Source organism: Drosophila melanogaster, chromosome 2L (assembly GCF_000001215.4).
Source record: "Drosophila melanogaster chromosome 2L".
In the NCBI taxonomy this organism is placed as follows: domain Eukaryota; kingdom Metazoa; phylum Arthropoda; class Insecta; order Diptera; family Drosophilidae; genus Drosophila; species Drosophila melanogaster.
The window spans coordinates 11,236,845-11,252,005 of NT_033779.5; the positions used below are offsets into that span (position 1 = coordinate 11,236,845).

At 44.4% G+C, this 15,161-nt stretch overlaps 1 protein-coding gene across 5 annotated transcripts in view; it reads left to right on the plus strand.

Annotated features, from left to right (window-relative positions):
• ab (abrupt) overlaps window positions 1-15,161 on the plus strand; it is a 50,403-nt gene that overhangs the window by 26,167 nt on the left and 9,075 nt on the right. For all 5 annotated transcript variants that reach the window (NM_057214.5, NM_057215.5, NM_001169481.2 and 2 more), the window contains 2 exons: window positions 86-376; window positions 512-710. In NM_057214.5, coding sequence (NP_476562.1) covers window positions 86-376; window positions 512-710 — 490 coding nt within the window. The remainder of the gene's footprint in view (window positions 1-85; window positions 377-511; window positions 711-15,161) is intronic.

Genomic DNA, 15,161 nt, shown 5'->3' on the forward strand with positions numbered 1-15,161 from the left:
CACGAAATGCTAGCACTCGACTTGGTTGATCCCTACCAGACTTTCACTAACTTTGGGCATTCCTACTCTACCATATTACTTGCAGGCCAGCAGCAGCAACCACTGGGACATGGGCGAGATGGAGGGCAGCCGGAAGAGCCATCTGACGCCGCCGCCACAGAAACGCATCAAGAGCGCCGACTTGTTCCGTGCCCAGCATGGCATCAGTCCCGAGCGATTGCTGTTGGATCGGGAGTTCCCCGTCGCCGGACAGCATCCACTCACAAGGAACAGAAGCGGTCGGGACACATCCAAGGATCGGGAGCGCAACTTGGAGTTGAGGGAATCGCTACTGGGACAGGCTTTGGAGAACAGCAACGGCCAGCAGGCCAATCCGGTGGGTTACTTTGGATAACACTCATACTCATATAGCATAGTTTTTTGTTTGAAGGAATATATTTTTCCCCCACACATTTTTTTTCAGTGTATTAATTATTATATTATTAATTATAATATATATAATCTTTTGTAGAAACACGAACTGGGACAGAGCGCGGGTGAAGATTCGAACAGCAGTGATACCGAGCCCTCGGATCGCGGCGATGGTCAGCACGATGGAACCCTCGACGGGATTGACAACCAGCGCTCGCACTCGTTCCCCAATGCATTCCTCGGCCTCCAGGGCATTCCAGGACTTCTGCCAGGACCCTCTGGCATCAACAGCGATTTCGGTAAGTCGAGTTTTTCATTTCAATATGCTCCATTATACCGAAACTATATACGATTACGAGCTTGTCATTCGTTTACACTTTATTGTACGGAACCAAAATTGAATATTTGCCTCTTGTATATGATTTACAAATCGATTGGAAAGAGAGAGTGTTTTGAAACAAAACATTACACATATGATTTGCATTTTGCCTTGTAACTAACGGTCGATCTATCGATAAACAAATGGGAAGTATATATAACTAAAGCAGTTACTAATTGGCAAAAAAAAGTGATATATTTAAGATAAAAGATAAAATAATGGATTATAAATTAGTAATACAAATTTGAAGAAGCGTTATCGATTTATCGAATATTTGCCTGTTCTGTATTATTTATAAAGAAAAAAGAAAACGGATATTTTGTATATGATTTGCATCATTTTAGAAATTTGTTATGATGTAACTAACTATCAAATAATTATAAGCCGATAATGAGCATCCGAAGTATACGGAAATAATTGGAATAAAAAAAAATGGAAAATTGTTTTCGAAAACTTATCGGTTTGTTGCACACCTACTGCATTTAATATTCATGTGTAAAACTATTATTAATATTATTTTAAGACGTAGTATTAGCTTAGCATTTAGGCAGTGAAACTCACAAATGAACCATTTCCCAAAGTCAAATAACCCCATTGTTCGATTCGAGTAACGCGTTGACCAACCCAAATGGGCGGCAATCATTAGGCCCATAACCAACTGTCGCTGGTATCCAGAACCAGAACCTCAACCAGATCCCATGCCCAATCCCGTCCAGAGTGCCAAGAAATATGCGCGGAGCACGTGTCGCATTAGGCCAAGGATATGTAACTGTTGGCCAGGACATTCGGCGTGTGATTATAAACACATTCGCTTTCGGTTTCGGGGTGCGTAATGTCCGTTTGGCCATTCACGTATGTGCAAATGTTCTACATAACGGACGACAAAAAATGATTATTGCCATTACCAAACACTATTGCTATCGACATAACTACGGCTATTGCTATTACGATTATTGTGATTATGATTACCATTCGATTGTGAAACGGAAGGATGCCGAGACAGGCTGCACTGACAGAAAAATATGTCTTCAGAGATATTACAGGCCCATATAGGTATAGTTGAAGAAAGTGCATATCATATATAGAATATATACAAAGTAATTTGTCTCCTATCCATTCACCTTTTGAAATGGAAATATATGTATATACGCAACCGCTTTTTGCACCTTACTCTCAGTGTAGGAAAAAAAGCGCTACAAATATGATTTGACCAGATCCTTATTTCTGCCTCCTTTCGGGTTGTTTGTGTTCCTAAGCACATGACACGCACTTTGTCCCATGTCGCAAATGTCGCATTTAACGCGCATTAAAATGATAATGGTTCCGGCTTCAGAAGCAGACCGAGTTCCATCCTTCGACCGAATCCAGGACACTCAAAGTCCTGTTTCGATGTCGTTTAATATTCAGGGCACATAGATCATTGCAACAAATGTTGGCCAGCACTTGGTCAGTTTAGTTGGAGTTGACTGGAGGCGAAGATGCCGGTGTGGCGAAGAGAAATCAAATTTAATAAAGCATAAACATTCAATAAGCTTCGCAACGAGCCAAAGTCATTTGAAATTCCGAACAGTAACGGTAAAGGGGCGGTCCTGCGACTTTTGGCCATTTCGAAATCCGAATCGAAAATATTAACGGCCCGAGCAAAAAGGATAAACTTTTGCGCAATGATAAAAATGATAAGTTTTTCTCCTTTATTTTTGCCTGCCTTCTGTTTTTCCTGCCATGTCCGCCTACATTTACCCCGCTGCCCCCCTTTCACCAACCCTTAAAAAAAAGGGCGACACTCGAGACCATACATATTTAGATTTTATTTCGTTTTATTGCTTTTTTGTGCATTCGATTTATTCGCTGGGCATTGGCAATGGCCGAAAACGGACTTGGAAATTGCGCACATGTGTGCGCAAGGACTTGGAAGCTAAGTCCTGCCCCCTGCCCACGATTCTGCCCTCGGTAATATGAGTTGGGTTTGCATTTTAATATATTTACTTGGACCCCACCACTCCGCCCACACAAATGTCACACACTCGCAATCAGATGCGGGCTTCCAAAAACTACAAAAGACGAACGAGAAAAGAGGAAAAAGTTTACTTTGCAAAAATCCATTGCAGAAACATTTATAAAGTGGCCCGGCCTGGCCAAAAACCTAGCACGAAATTGTCTTCGAGGAGCAGGAGCACAAAAAGGACTAGAATAACATGGGAGAACGTACACTGTGGAAAATAAATTATGTTTTTCTCACGAGCACTAAAAGAAAATATTGCATCTTATGTAGTACCTAGCAATTTCTTCGATAGACTTATAAATATATTGTGTAAGCTCCAGTGTGAGCAAGAATATATTTGATATATTCGAAAGAGTTCCTAGAATCATTTGATCAAAAAAATGAAAGACTCTAACCGGTTTCTTTCTCTGTAATAGACACCGTAGAAAAGAAGGCTGGCCCAAGAAAAGCTGGACTCTGGCTAGGAGGCGTCTTCGCTGTCGTTGCCGGGGACATTTTAAAATGAAAATGATATCGGGGAGACAAAAAAGAAAGCGGACAGCCAGGCCGGCGGCTGAGGCCTCGTCAGGTGGGTGGGTGGTGGTTCGGTGGGCGGCTGGTGGACCAAACATTGACAGCAAATAAATGGCAGCCAAAATAATAACAGCAAAGGGGAGTGTGTGTGTGTGTGTGTGTGTGTGTGTGTGTGTGACAGGACGATAAGGAGGAGGGCTTACTTCAAATCAGCTAAATCGGAGAAAAAAAGAGTTGAGCAGCCAAGGAAAAAAGGATTCCTGGCATCGAGGAGCGTAGGTGCGAATACTGCATTTGGCGCCGATGGCGTGGGCAAAGAAATGCAAACAAACAATGCGAAATGGAAAGAAATCATTGACATATGAGGCCAGTGGCTCATTTCTTGGCCAGACCGAAATGCAAAAGTTTCCGGAAGTCGTGGGGCGGGCAGGGGGCGTGGCTGGGGCGGATACAAACTTGGCCGGACCAACTGGCGCTGTCTGTCTGCTGGCCATTTGGCGTTTGGCATTCGAAAGCTAATGCGCAAAGTTTCTTTCGATTTGGTTCGGTTGGGTTCTATTTGCCAGCTGCTCACAAATGCACTTCTTTTCTTTCTATCGTTCATCTTCTGACATTTCCTTCGACTGCAACGCCAAAGCGGCAAAAGAAAAAAAGTCAAAGTATGGCCGGGAATGCATTTTCCGTGGTCTAAATGATTAAATGATGTTGTTTAATGGGATCTCATAAATAACTATATATCTGAAGTTAAATTAAAGCAATAAATACAGCATTCTCAAATACCAACAATTTTCAATCGAGAGCTGAAAACTAAAGCCTTTAATCAGATCGATGTGATTAGTGCTGTCAGCTGCATCGCTTGCCTAATTATATTTTTGTGGTAAATCTGCTGACTGCTATGCCACGTAAAGGATTACAATCTGCGCGCCAGATAATTTGCTCAGGTGTGTGGATTTTGGCCGTAAGTCGCAGCGATAGAGACATTTAATGACGTACGCTCCCAATATCCCGACCATTACCCCACTCGTTCCATTTCTTGGGTCCTGAAACTGCGTGAAATGCGTAAAATTAGCAGCCGGCAGCAAAAGGAAATAAGCATGCGAGAAACATTATTTCTCAGGTCAAACAAAACGCACCCATGTGGCTCCGAAATGGGGTGGTGTTTAGTTCGAAAGGTGCGTGCTGGCTTCCCCACCCAACTGCCTTATGTATGTATGTTCTGGCCGGCATTTGTTGGCGTGTTTGCATTTAATAAATTCGATTAACAACGGAATAAATACGCTTAAATGCGGAAAATAATGAAAACTAACGAAAAGCGTTTTGTTAGCAGTTGCCCTTTGTCGGCGTCGCCTGGGCGCCGCTTTCATTCCATCCGGCATTCAATCATTCCATTCAGTTATTCATTTTACGAGCTGTGTTATTATTGTAAATATGTGTGTTGCTGTTGCTGTAACAAATACAAATACATTACGTGAATAAACGCACCCATTATTTCATTTCATCAAGAACCATTAACGCCAACACGCCGCACACTTTCCTACATACATACATACATACTTAGTTGTAGTTGTATCTGCGGGGTCCTGTTCGGTCCCGTTAACTTATCGCGCCTAGTGTGGCCAGCTTTGCTTACGAGGCACCCGTCGCCCACTTTTTCCATCCACTCCGCCACCCACTGCCACTGCCACCAATCAAGCTGCTGCAAATGAGCGAAGGACATGAAAATGTTCAAGTAGATCCACACACTTGCACACTTACACATACGTACATACACTTCACATATGGGGGCCCGCAAAACTTTTGCCCGGATAATGAGTAAAATGATTGGAAATACATTTGCAGTGCGTGCGGCTGTCGCATGTATCCGTATCTTTGTATCTTGGCCAGCTTCAATCGTTCAATGTATCCTTGTCCAAGACATTGTTATGTCATCTCAAAGTTGGTGGCAGTGGGGATGTGGGGCAGAAGGTTGATGATTCCCGCTCATGAAGCGGTACTTAAGCGAAGGAAATCCATTTCCTTAAGTTTTGTGGTGGAGGAAAATTGATAAGGGGAATTTACAGCAACGCACTATGTTTAGCTAATAAATATTTAATTTAATAGACAGTGGTTTTGGTTCAAAAAGGATTTAAAAAATTTCGTAAAGTTGTCAGCTCAATTTTAAATATTTGTGAAATCCCCAAAGGTTTCCTCACTTTCAACTGAATAAAAATTCAATTAATTGATGGAGCGAAGCTCTTCAAATTCTCAGCGCAAAAGAATTCAATTTTTGGCAACTTTACTCTTTAAAAGTGGTTGGAGATAATTTTCAAATATATATGCACTAGATGGGTGTATATAGTTTGCACCAATGCCACGCCCCGCTTGCGAAACTGAACAAAACAAAAATGTTATCAAATTAATTTCAAAAACTCCATCTGCTGCACGTCACACTCAAGTGAGTGTTGGTGAATGGATGAGTGTGTGCGTCGGTGAGCATATATGCGCGTATGTGTATGTTAGCTGGATAGACCACCCTGGCCTATACGAGCTGATATATGGACTCGTATGCATGAAGGCTGCTGGGCAACAAAGTGGCAAAAGTGCTAGAGACGGAGACACTTTCGGTCCGACGGGCAGGAATTGGAATTGGGGGATGGACCGAAAACGAAACCGAAACTAAAAACTTTTGAGTTAAATTCCCGCTCTAATGTTTATGTAGATGAGGGATTATGTCATTGTGCGCCCCACACATACGCACCAACACACACACACACACACACACGCTCTCCTTCTCTTGAAGGAAAACCAAAACCAGAAACCCAGCAACGGACAGCATGGGACAGGTTTCCACACATACATTCTATATGAGGGGTGGAGATGGCTTTTCCTTTTTCTACAGCAAAACCCATTGCAACACTTGAAAATTCTAATTTTCTGCTTAAACTTCAAATGAAATTGTTTTGCACGCACACACACACAAACTGTTTGGAAATAGATGCGAAAAATGGAAATGAAAAACCATTATTATTATGTATGTAGAAATAGCTCTACAGTTCTATCCATCTCGTTCTTGGGCACAACAGTGGGTGGGCGGCGGTTGTTGTTGAATGGGTGGGTGGTACAAGTGGACAAGTGTTTGCCATAGGAAATACATTAAATTTAAACAAAATTCCCTCTGCTACTGCTGCTGCTTCTTCTTGGCGCTCAGCGTTCTACTTGAGCTTAACGCACACAGACACACAAGTACCGGGGCCCAAATGCAAAAGTTTTGCTCAAAACTATTTCGTTTTTGGGTAGGGTTGAATTTTGGGTTACCAATCCAAGAATCCAAAGGGTTGAGTGCGGCCCTTTTTGCCACGTTGTATTTTAAATTCAAGTGGTCCGTATGTAGCAACAAAGCATCCGTCTGCCCACACACAACCAAAGCCGAGCAAATCCATATCCACATTCACCATCAGCTTCCACCTCCTCAATTGTATGCTTAAGGATTTCGTTTACTGAATCCGAATCCGAATCCGAATCCGAGTCCGTTTCAAATGCGAATTTATTTCCAACGAAAATATTACTAAAGTCAAAGACAGAGCTCTTTTGCCCCGCACCGCAGTGCTACCTTGGCAAAAAGGTCATTTTTGGGCATAGAATTTACATAAATCCATATGGATGCCGTCCATGTGTGTGTGTGTGTGTGTGTGTGTGAGCGAGTCTCGAGTTCAGTTCCGCAGCCGAGTCCATTTGAAGTCCTTTTGGCCTTCTTCGGTCCTTCGGCTACTCTTCGTGCGGCGCCTGCAATCTGTCGGCATTTTTCGCTTATCACTCGGATTTCGTTTACAGCTTCTATTGATAGCTACACTATTAAAAACTAATTGTCAATTTGAAGGGAACAATAGAAATCAATGTGGCATTATCAATTAAACAGACAAAAAAGCTGAATTGAGTTTATTATACTTTATTTTAATTATCGTACAAATTTTCCACTACTTACTATGAATGAAATGAATTTTATTTGTATCCATAAATCACCTTATATTGCATTCCCTGTTTTATATTCAAGTGTTGTAAGTGATTATGTATATTGTGTTTTCCTCAAGTGTATTAGGAAAGGTTCAGAAGAAGAAAATATGTGCGTGCGGTTTTCAAACGGAAGGCGAAGACTTGCCTCGACTCGTCCTTTTTCCATGTGACCCCGATGCCAGCCAGGATCTGCTCCTTCGCTTCCGCCTTGCGTCTTGCCTATTTTGTGCCACTCACGAAAACTCCCTGCCATCCACCGTCTCTGACGCATTGATATCCCTTTTAATGGATGAATTATTGCCGCACATGCGAAAGTAGTTGCTGCCCAGGACTTCACCCCCTCGAGAAGAGCAGGGTTTCCACTCAGCGTCCTGCGCTCACATATCCTTTTCACACAGACACAAACACAAGACGGAGCATTTGTTTGCATTTCATTTCCTTCAGATCCATCTCTGTGTGTCTTTCGCATCCCAATGACTGGGATTTGGTTGTTTGTGGGGTTTCAGACTCGTAGCCCAGGGTGGGGGTTAGTTGACAGGCCATGCTGGCGGGTCAGTTAATTAAGGGCGGACGTTGAGCAGAAATAACTCTTTTGCGGCTACCCAAACCCGTTTTTGATACACAAGAATTTAGCTGCGCGGGAATGCGCCAAATATCCATAATAATTGAAGGATATTACATCAATAAACCACCACGTACACACTCGCATATCGCTGGGTGAGTCCTGCATTTTAATATTTCCAAATATCGCACTCGCACACCAACACGCATCCTGGCATATAATTTAGGCTTTGACAGGCGGCCACCACCTACAACGAGGTTAAATGTGCGTGTGTGTTTGTGTGTGGGCACAAAGGGGGGCAGGGACAAAGGGGCGCAAAGGGGCAAATGGGGCGTAGGCGAAAGGGGGTCGTAGGGGTGTCAGTCAGGCGGGCATTCGAGCGCCAACAGCCGACGCCATAAACTAAATTTATTGCAAATATTTCCTCAGCAATGAGCAATTTGTGCGATCGAATCCTGCGCCTAAGTGGGCGCGCGGGTGGGGTTTTGGGGCTCGCTCATGGGTCAAGGGAGGGACTTTCTGGGGGGTGGTGGTTCGTTATGCCACCCGGCGAACGTGTCGATGATGTATTTCCCCTGTCCAGCATTTGACCCAAGCCGGAAGAAAGAAAAAAAAAAAAAGAAACACGGTGTGAGAGTACCGGCTTTACCAAATAAACGAGAAGAAATCCCAGGCTAACTCGGCATGAAACGAAATTAAATTCCTCTTTCGTGCAGTGTTTTTATTGATTTAGCTGGCCCAGCTTCATACCTAAATAGTCTATATTATTTTGCACTATTTATATTGCCAACTAAGCTCTAACACAAAAAGAGTTCCCCGCTTTTTGTCAGAGAATTACACGCAAAAACCGAAAAGCCGGGAGAAGTAGTCAAATGAAATTACTCATACGCCCAGTGTGCCGCAATCAAGCCCACTCGCACACACAGATAGCGAGAGAAAGAGAGCGCTAGACAGGCCGACAAAATGGTTGGCCAACGACAACCAAACAACAACTAAAACAGCAATAACAAACATGAATTTTAACAGAATACAATTTCAATACAATTCAAACTTTCTAACACACACACACACACACACGCAAACATGCACGTAGCTAGGAAAATACATATACACATACAGACGCAGCCACGCATAGAAAAGCGAGTGAAAGGGATAGAGATGGCGCTACAGCATGCCATCGCCCGCTTTTCAAGGGGGATCCTATTTAACCCCTCCCCGTCCCACCCAACAAACCGCAGTGCCAACATCGCCAGTGCCCAAGCCACTGCCAATCCAAAAACCCCTTTTCGGCCACCCATTCACTACGCCACTGGAACCCATAGCCGTGCGAATATGAAACTAAAACTTCCTCTACTCATTTCCTGTCCTGCTCCCAACCGCATCGCCTGCTGATGATGAATAGAATGCGGGGGGATGGGCGAAATGGGGGTGGTGCGGGAATTTAGCTGGGTGCAAAAACTATCTCGACCGACTGTCTCGCCAGTTTTCAGTTGCGTTCTAAATTCATACATTCATTACCATCGCAAAACCACCCACATGCCCCACAAATACCCCACTCTCCCCTCTTCATTCCCAATGAAGTTAAATACAATCGTTGGTCCGTGTCCAAGGGGTGGGGGGAGGGGGTTATTGGCGGGGGATAGGGTCTGCACTGGGCGGTGGGCGAGTAGTTCGCTGCTCATAAAGTAATAAATTGTACCGTAAATAGTGCGGCGCAAGTGTTCGATGGAAGGACGGATGGCTAGATGGTTAGATGGATAGGCGAAGGTTCTATAGTTGGATAGATGGATGTGTAGTGGGCGGGAAGGACGGCGATGAATCGGGTTGAAAAGCCGGAAACTCAAGCTGCTTTTGGGGCCATGGAGAACGGTTCGACCACTGACTGAAGCAATTCATCTTTGACTCGGCTCTACTTTCAGGCGAAGAGGTCCTTTCAACAGCTGCTCGCAACCGCAAAAGATCCAGCAGGCAGCTGTAAAAGGATTAGCATTCTGCCCTTTAAATATAAGTGTCCGTTAGGGTATGATTTTAAGTCCCCTTCAATTGGGTAGCCCAATTATGCTTGTTATTACATTTTAAGCTTAACTAAACCAAAAGTAATCTTAACCGATTTCTGTCCCGAATTTTTTTGTAAGTGCCCAAGTCCTATTAAATTAATGCTGATTAATCAGGTAACATTAAATTCACATTTTATATGCAAAGTATTTTAAAATACCCCCCTGCACTGAATGAAAACTAATCATGAAAGTTTAGATCGGTGAGTTACCGAAACTTCTTGAGCTATTTATGCTATTCATTGAGTTTGGCATCATCCGAATCGCCACCCATGAGCAGTAGTAAATCCCCGACAGCCACACCATCTCATCCGCCCTCTCAGAAATCCAAAGAGTAACCCACACCCCGGATCGCCTAATCCCCGGCAACGTTAACCACATACGACCGCATCGTTCATCATTTGGCCGTGCGTGCTGACGCCTTTTTGGGGTGGGGTTGGGTGGTCCAGTGGGTGTTCCAGTGGGTGGTGCGAGTGATAGGGTGGCTGGGCATCAGGCTGCAGCCTGTACTAATGAATTACGCAATCTAAAACTATGTACATTTAATTCAAATTCACAAAACTGTACGCCAAACTAACCGAGACGAACTCCCCCACCACTCCTGCACACACACGCACACTCTCACACGTACATGCAGACGTCCATGTGGATTTTCACACACACACACACACTGACACAGTGAGACAAACTTTGGGCAAACTTTTTTGCTGCCTCGGCTGGCGTCGCTGCCTCGGCGGCTGTATATTTTGGAATAATTCAAAGCGAATACATTTCGGACCCTCGCCCATCCGAACATCCATCTTCGCTCCAACCCCATCAGCAGCTGGCCGAAGTCGGGCTGCTCCCCCCTCCCTTTCAAAAAAACCGAAACCCCTGAAAGCGACGCCCCTGAACGGCCTAAGCATTTTCGCCCATTGCCCATTGCCATTCCATTACCGACACCATTGGCGTCAACGTCAGCATCCATCGCACATGTCCTTGCAATTGTTCCGAGTCCTCCCAGGACCACCCACTGAACCCCACCCCACCCACCACACTAACACAGCCGCACTCACACAGAAAGAAGGAAAACACGAGAGCGAAAGCGTGCGCAAAAAGCAACAACAAGTTAGATTCCCATATAATATTCGTACACACTTTGCAAACATGTTTGTCGATGATGTATTATACAAAATGCCCATAAAAAGGCCCGCATGAGAGAGACAGAGTGCCACTTGGAAAAAGGGATAGAGCTATGGGTGTACTCTATGCTAGAGTGAGAGCGTGCGATGGCGTAATCGTCGTTTGTCTCTCTACCAAACATGCAAGTGTGTGTGTGTGCCACTAAATCGAAATGCCAAAATGCCCATTTCTATTCCATTCCATGGCTCTAGAACCCCGCATAAGCGATACAGACATTTCGTTTTTTGGGGTAATACATCAAACTAGCCGCATCAATAGCACACTCACACAGACAACCCTTATATCGCAGTATGCGTGTGTGTTGTCCGTGTGTGTTTAGTTGCATGAGGCAACAAGGACAGCGAAAAACAATGGGCCAAGTTAATACGAGCGTGTGTGCTAGTGTGAGATGGAGAGTGTATGGAAAAAGAGTGAAATACTTCATGCAGAACCGAGCCAAAAAACCGAATCGAATAGAACAGACAATGAAGAAGAGGAAGACGAAGTAGTAAGGATATGGACATGGGGACGTGGGGAGGTGGGAAGGTGGGGCTCGGGCAAAAAGTTCTTGCCACCAAAAGTAAAGGAGATAATCTTGGCCAAAGACGAAGTGAGGAGCGAATTGCTTGCCAAGAACGAACATCGCTCACCACCCCTTTCGTACCCGATTCCAACAATTCCAGCACTCACCGCCCTTACCCAGCCCCCTCGGACCCAACACCGCCCCTCGCCCCTCACCTTGTGAACTCCGTTCTAATGACCGCCAAGATAGAATGACATTTGGGGCTGTCGGCTTTCATTGTTGGGTCCGTTCTTGTGTTGTTCCTGTGTGCCGCCTGCATGTGTATGTGTAGTTTAGTTGTACGGCTAAGTGAGTGTGCGGCTGTCGAGAAGAAAACTTTAAGTACACAGGACCCAAGGAGTCGGGTTCGGTTTTAAACCAGCCAGAAGAACAGTGGAACTACGTTGGCATACTTGTATTATATAGAGATAAAGGGTCATTAGTCTAATTTTTTGGATGTCTGCTTATATAGCGCTGTTATAGACTTGCATTAATTCTATGAACGTGATTGTTAAGAGAAAATTTTAAAATCTTCTTTAAACTAATCGAAAATATCCTTTTAATTTTATTGAATATGAATATATGTAGAACAAAACAAATGGATATTGTAACGAATCTAAATGTGTTCTTTAAAAATTCGTTATGATTCTATACAGTTGAGTTACAATATAACTTTTCCCACAACTTCATGATAAACTTTCACGTTTCAATACGGTATATTCTGATTTTGTTTTAGTTTTTAGTTTTCTATTTTTCCCATTTGTGATCTTCCAGTAATCAATCTCATTTCTCACCACTGTGCTTGAGTCTCTGGCCCACAAGAAAGATGGCAAAGGGCAACATTTTGGCAATAGGACGCCTTCTTCGGTCCAGGCGCACAACGCCACACAATCGCAATCTCCGAACCCAAGCACTGAATGGGGGCGGGGGGCGTGGCCGTGGCGGATGTGGGGAAGGGGCAGCTGCGGTCCAAGTACGTGAAAATTGATAGATGAGTTATGGGACCGAAGAGTGAGGCCGAAGGGTTCGCATGCATATGTCCTTACACGCACACCCACAGCGAAAGAAGAGGAAGAAGGAGAAGAAAGGGAAAGGGAACGAGAGAGCAAGATAAAGGTCTGTCCCCCCTCAAGACCTATCCGCCCCTCCCTGTCGCGCACGCCTCACCAACCCCCTTCAACTGCTCGTGTAGTTGATTCTGTCTGTCTGCTTGTGTCCGTCTGTATGTGTAGTTGGGCTTTGCAAGTGGCAATGAGTCCGAAGACGTTCATGTCCGTCCCAGCTGTCCCTTGGCTGTCTGTGTGTGTGTGTGTCTCTGTGTGAGTGTGTGTGGCATGCACGTGTCTGTGTGTGAAGGCAAAGCATTTTTCAACGTTTGCCTCGGCAGCCGGGGGCATTAAAAGTTTTCGTATTTATTTTGTAGTCGGTTAACAATATTCCTTTGCTGTCTTACCCGAACCGTACCCCCCCCCCCCCACCATCTCCTCACCAACCCACCCCACCCATCTAAGCTCGACCGTTCGACCCACTCACACACACTTGCACACTGGCATAAGGGACACACGTACGTGTAACAGTTTTGTAATTGTATGCGTGCGTTTTGTTTGCGGACGTGGTCTCGTGGATGTCTTGGACTTCTTACACAGACACACACACACAAACGCGTTGCAAAGTGGGGACATGTGGGGGCATAGATAATATATAGTACATGGATGCTTGAGTGTCTCAATGTATGTACGTCTGTGTGTCTGTGTGTGTGTGCGGGTCGAGCTGAAAACTTTTATGTGTAATACATCAATTGCAAAAAGATAGCCAAATGCTGTTAACTTTATATACAACTCATACACGACTGCTGTGCTGTCTTGCACATGTATATGTGTGTGTGAGTGGGGTAAGTGGGTGGCTGGGCGGCTGGGCAATGGTGTTTCTTTGGTGGTTCACGGGGAGTTACTTACGCTCCTCATGCGGCGCAAGTAAAAGATACATTTATTATGTGCGAAGAGCGATGAACACAAGCGATTTATCCTTTTTAACTTGCCTGTTCGCTTTATCTCCGTGTGTGGGATTGTGTGTGTGTATGTTTGTATTGGGAGAGGGTAATACTTGAGTGAATGAGTGTGTGTGTCCCAACTGGACCACCCACATCTGGACCGAGTGACTAATTTATGGGCACCACCAGCTTGGCTCCGCCGCTTAAGCCCGGCTAATTTCGATTCTTGCCCGCCTAAGTAGGCAACACTTTCTGCACGGCATTTTTCTTAGCTGTTTGGTAAGCGCAAGTTACACACACTCGCCGCAATCATATTAAAAACACGTTGGCCCACTGAAACTTTTCTCATTTCAAAAGTTAAAAAAAAGAGGGCAGACAAACAAACGGTATTATCGGCCGGGTCCCATCAACATTCGTCACAGGCCAAGGAGCAGCTGTCCCTGGAATCCTTGAGTCCTGTATCCCCAGCAAAAACTTCTCGACTTGATCTTGGCATGTGTCCGCCTTGAATATGCATTCGAGGCGTCACTTACAATTTGTTGTTTTTTTTTTTCTATCCCGAAAACTGCGTTGTCGATGGCGAATGTCAATGCTGATGTCGGTGTTTGGGAAATTCAGGAAAAATTGGAGGCAGATTGCCTGTGGGAGTGTGGGTAGGTGGCCATCCTGCCAGTTCATATATCACTTGATGTTGCCTGCCCCCCATCTTGCCGGAACTCCTCCACTGTCGTCACACATGCTCAACGGCAATTTCGCTTTCAATTTCAAATGCTATCTATGAGGGAATGCGAAACGAAGTCCCCGGCCACACTTACAGTCATACGTATATGTGCAGGGACAACAAAGATAAAAAAAGGTAACGAAAGGGTACCGAATACACTAAATACCCTATCAACCAAGGGTTACTCTGCCTACTGTAAGATGGGATAGTTTAAAGTAGGATTCTTATTTTTTTTATCCATGAAGTAGCTTAGAAAGAAGCAATAACCAAAAATAGATTTTAAGCTTTCTATAATTTAGTAAAAATTTGTATTCATTTTTAAGAACCCCTTCATTTTGGACTGCAAACTGATTCTCGGAACAAAAACACTCTTAGAAAGTGTATCTTGAAAGAAAAGTGGAAGAAAGCAAAGCGAACAAGCAAACTTGTTTGCAAAGTTTAAACAACATTTCGTTTGGCTTTTGGCTGGCCGTACGTGCCAATGCCCCGCCCACTTTTCCCGCCCCCCTCAGCGGACAAAACTTTGCCATTTTTTTCAGCTTTTTTTCCCTTGTTTTTCTTTTGTGGCTGCGTTTTATTTATAAGATAAACAAATGCAGAGATGGATTGTCCCGGCATGTGTCGTCTGACATCTGGGCAGCGTTGGCAATCTAAAGTCGGTTTTCCCGATACATATCCTGACCAGTTCGCAGTGTTCCTCATCCCTGGTAAAGTAGATAGACCTGAAAGCTAATTAACTGCGGACAGAACGGGAGTGCGTATCTAATGAATTCGGTCAGCGATTTTACGACACTTGGTCGCATATGAAATTGCCGG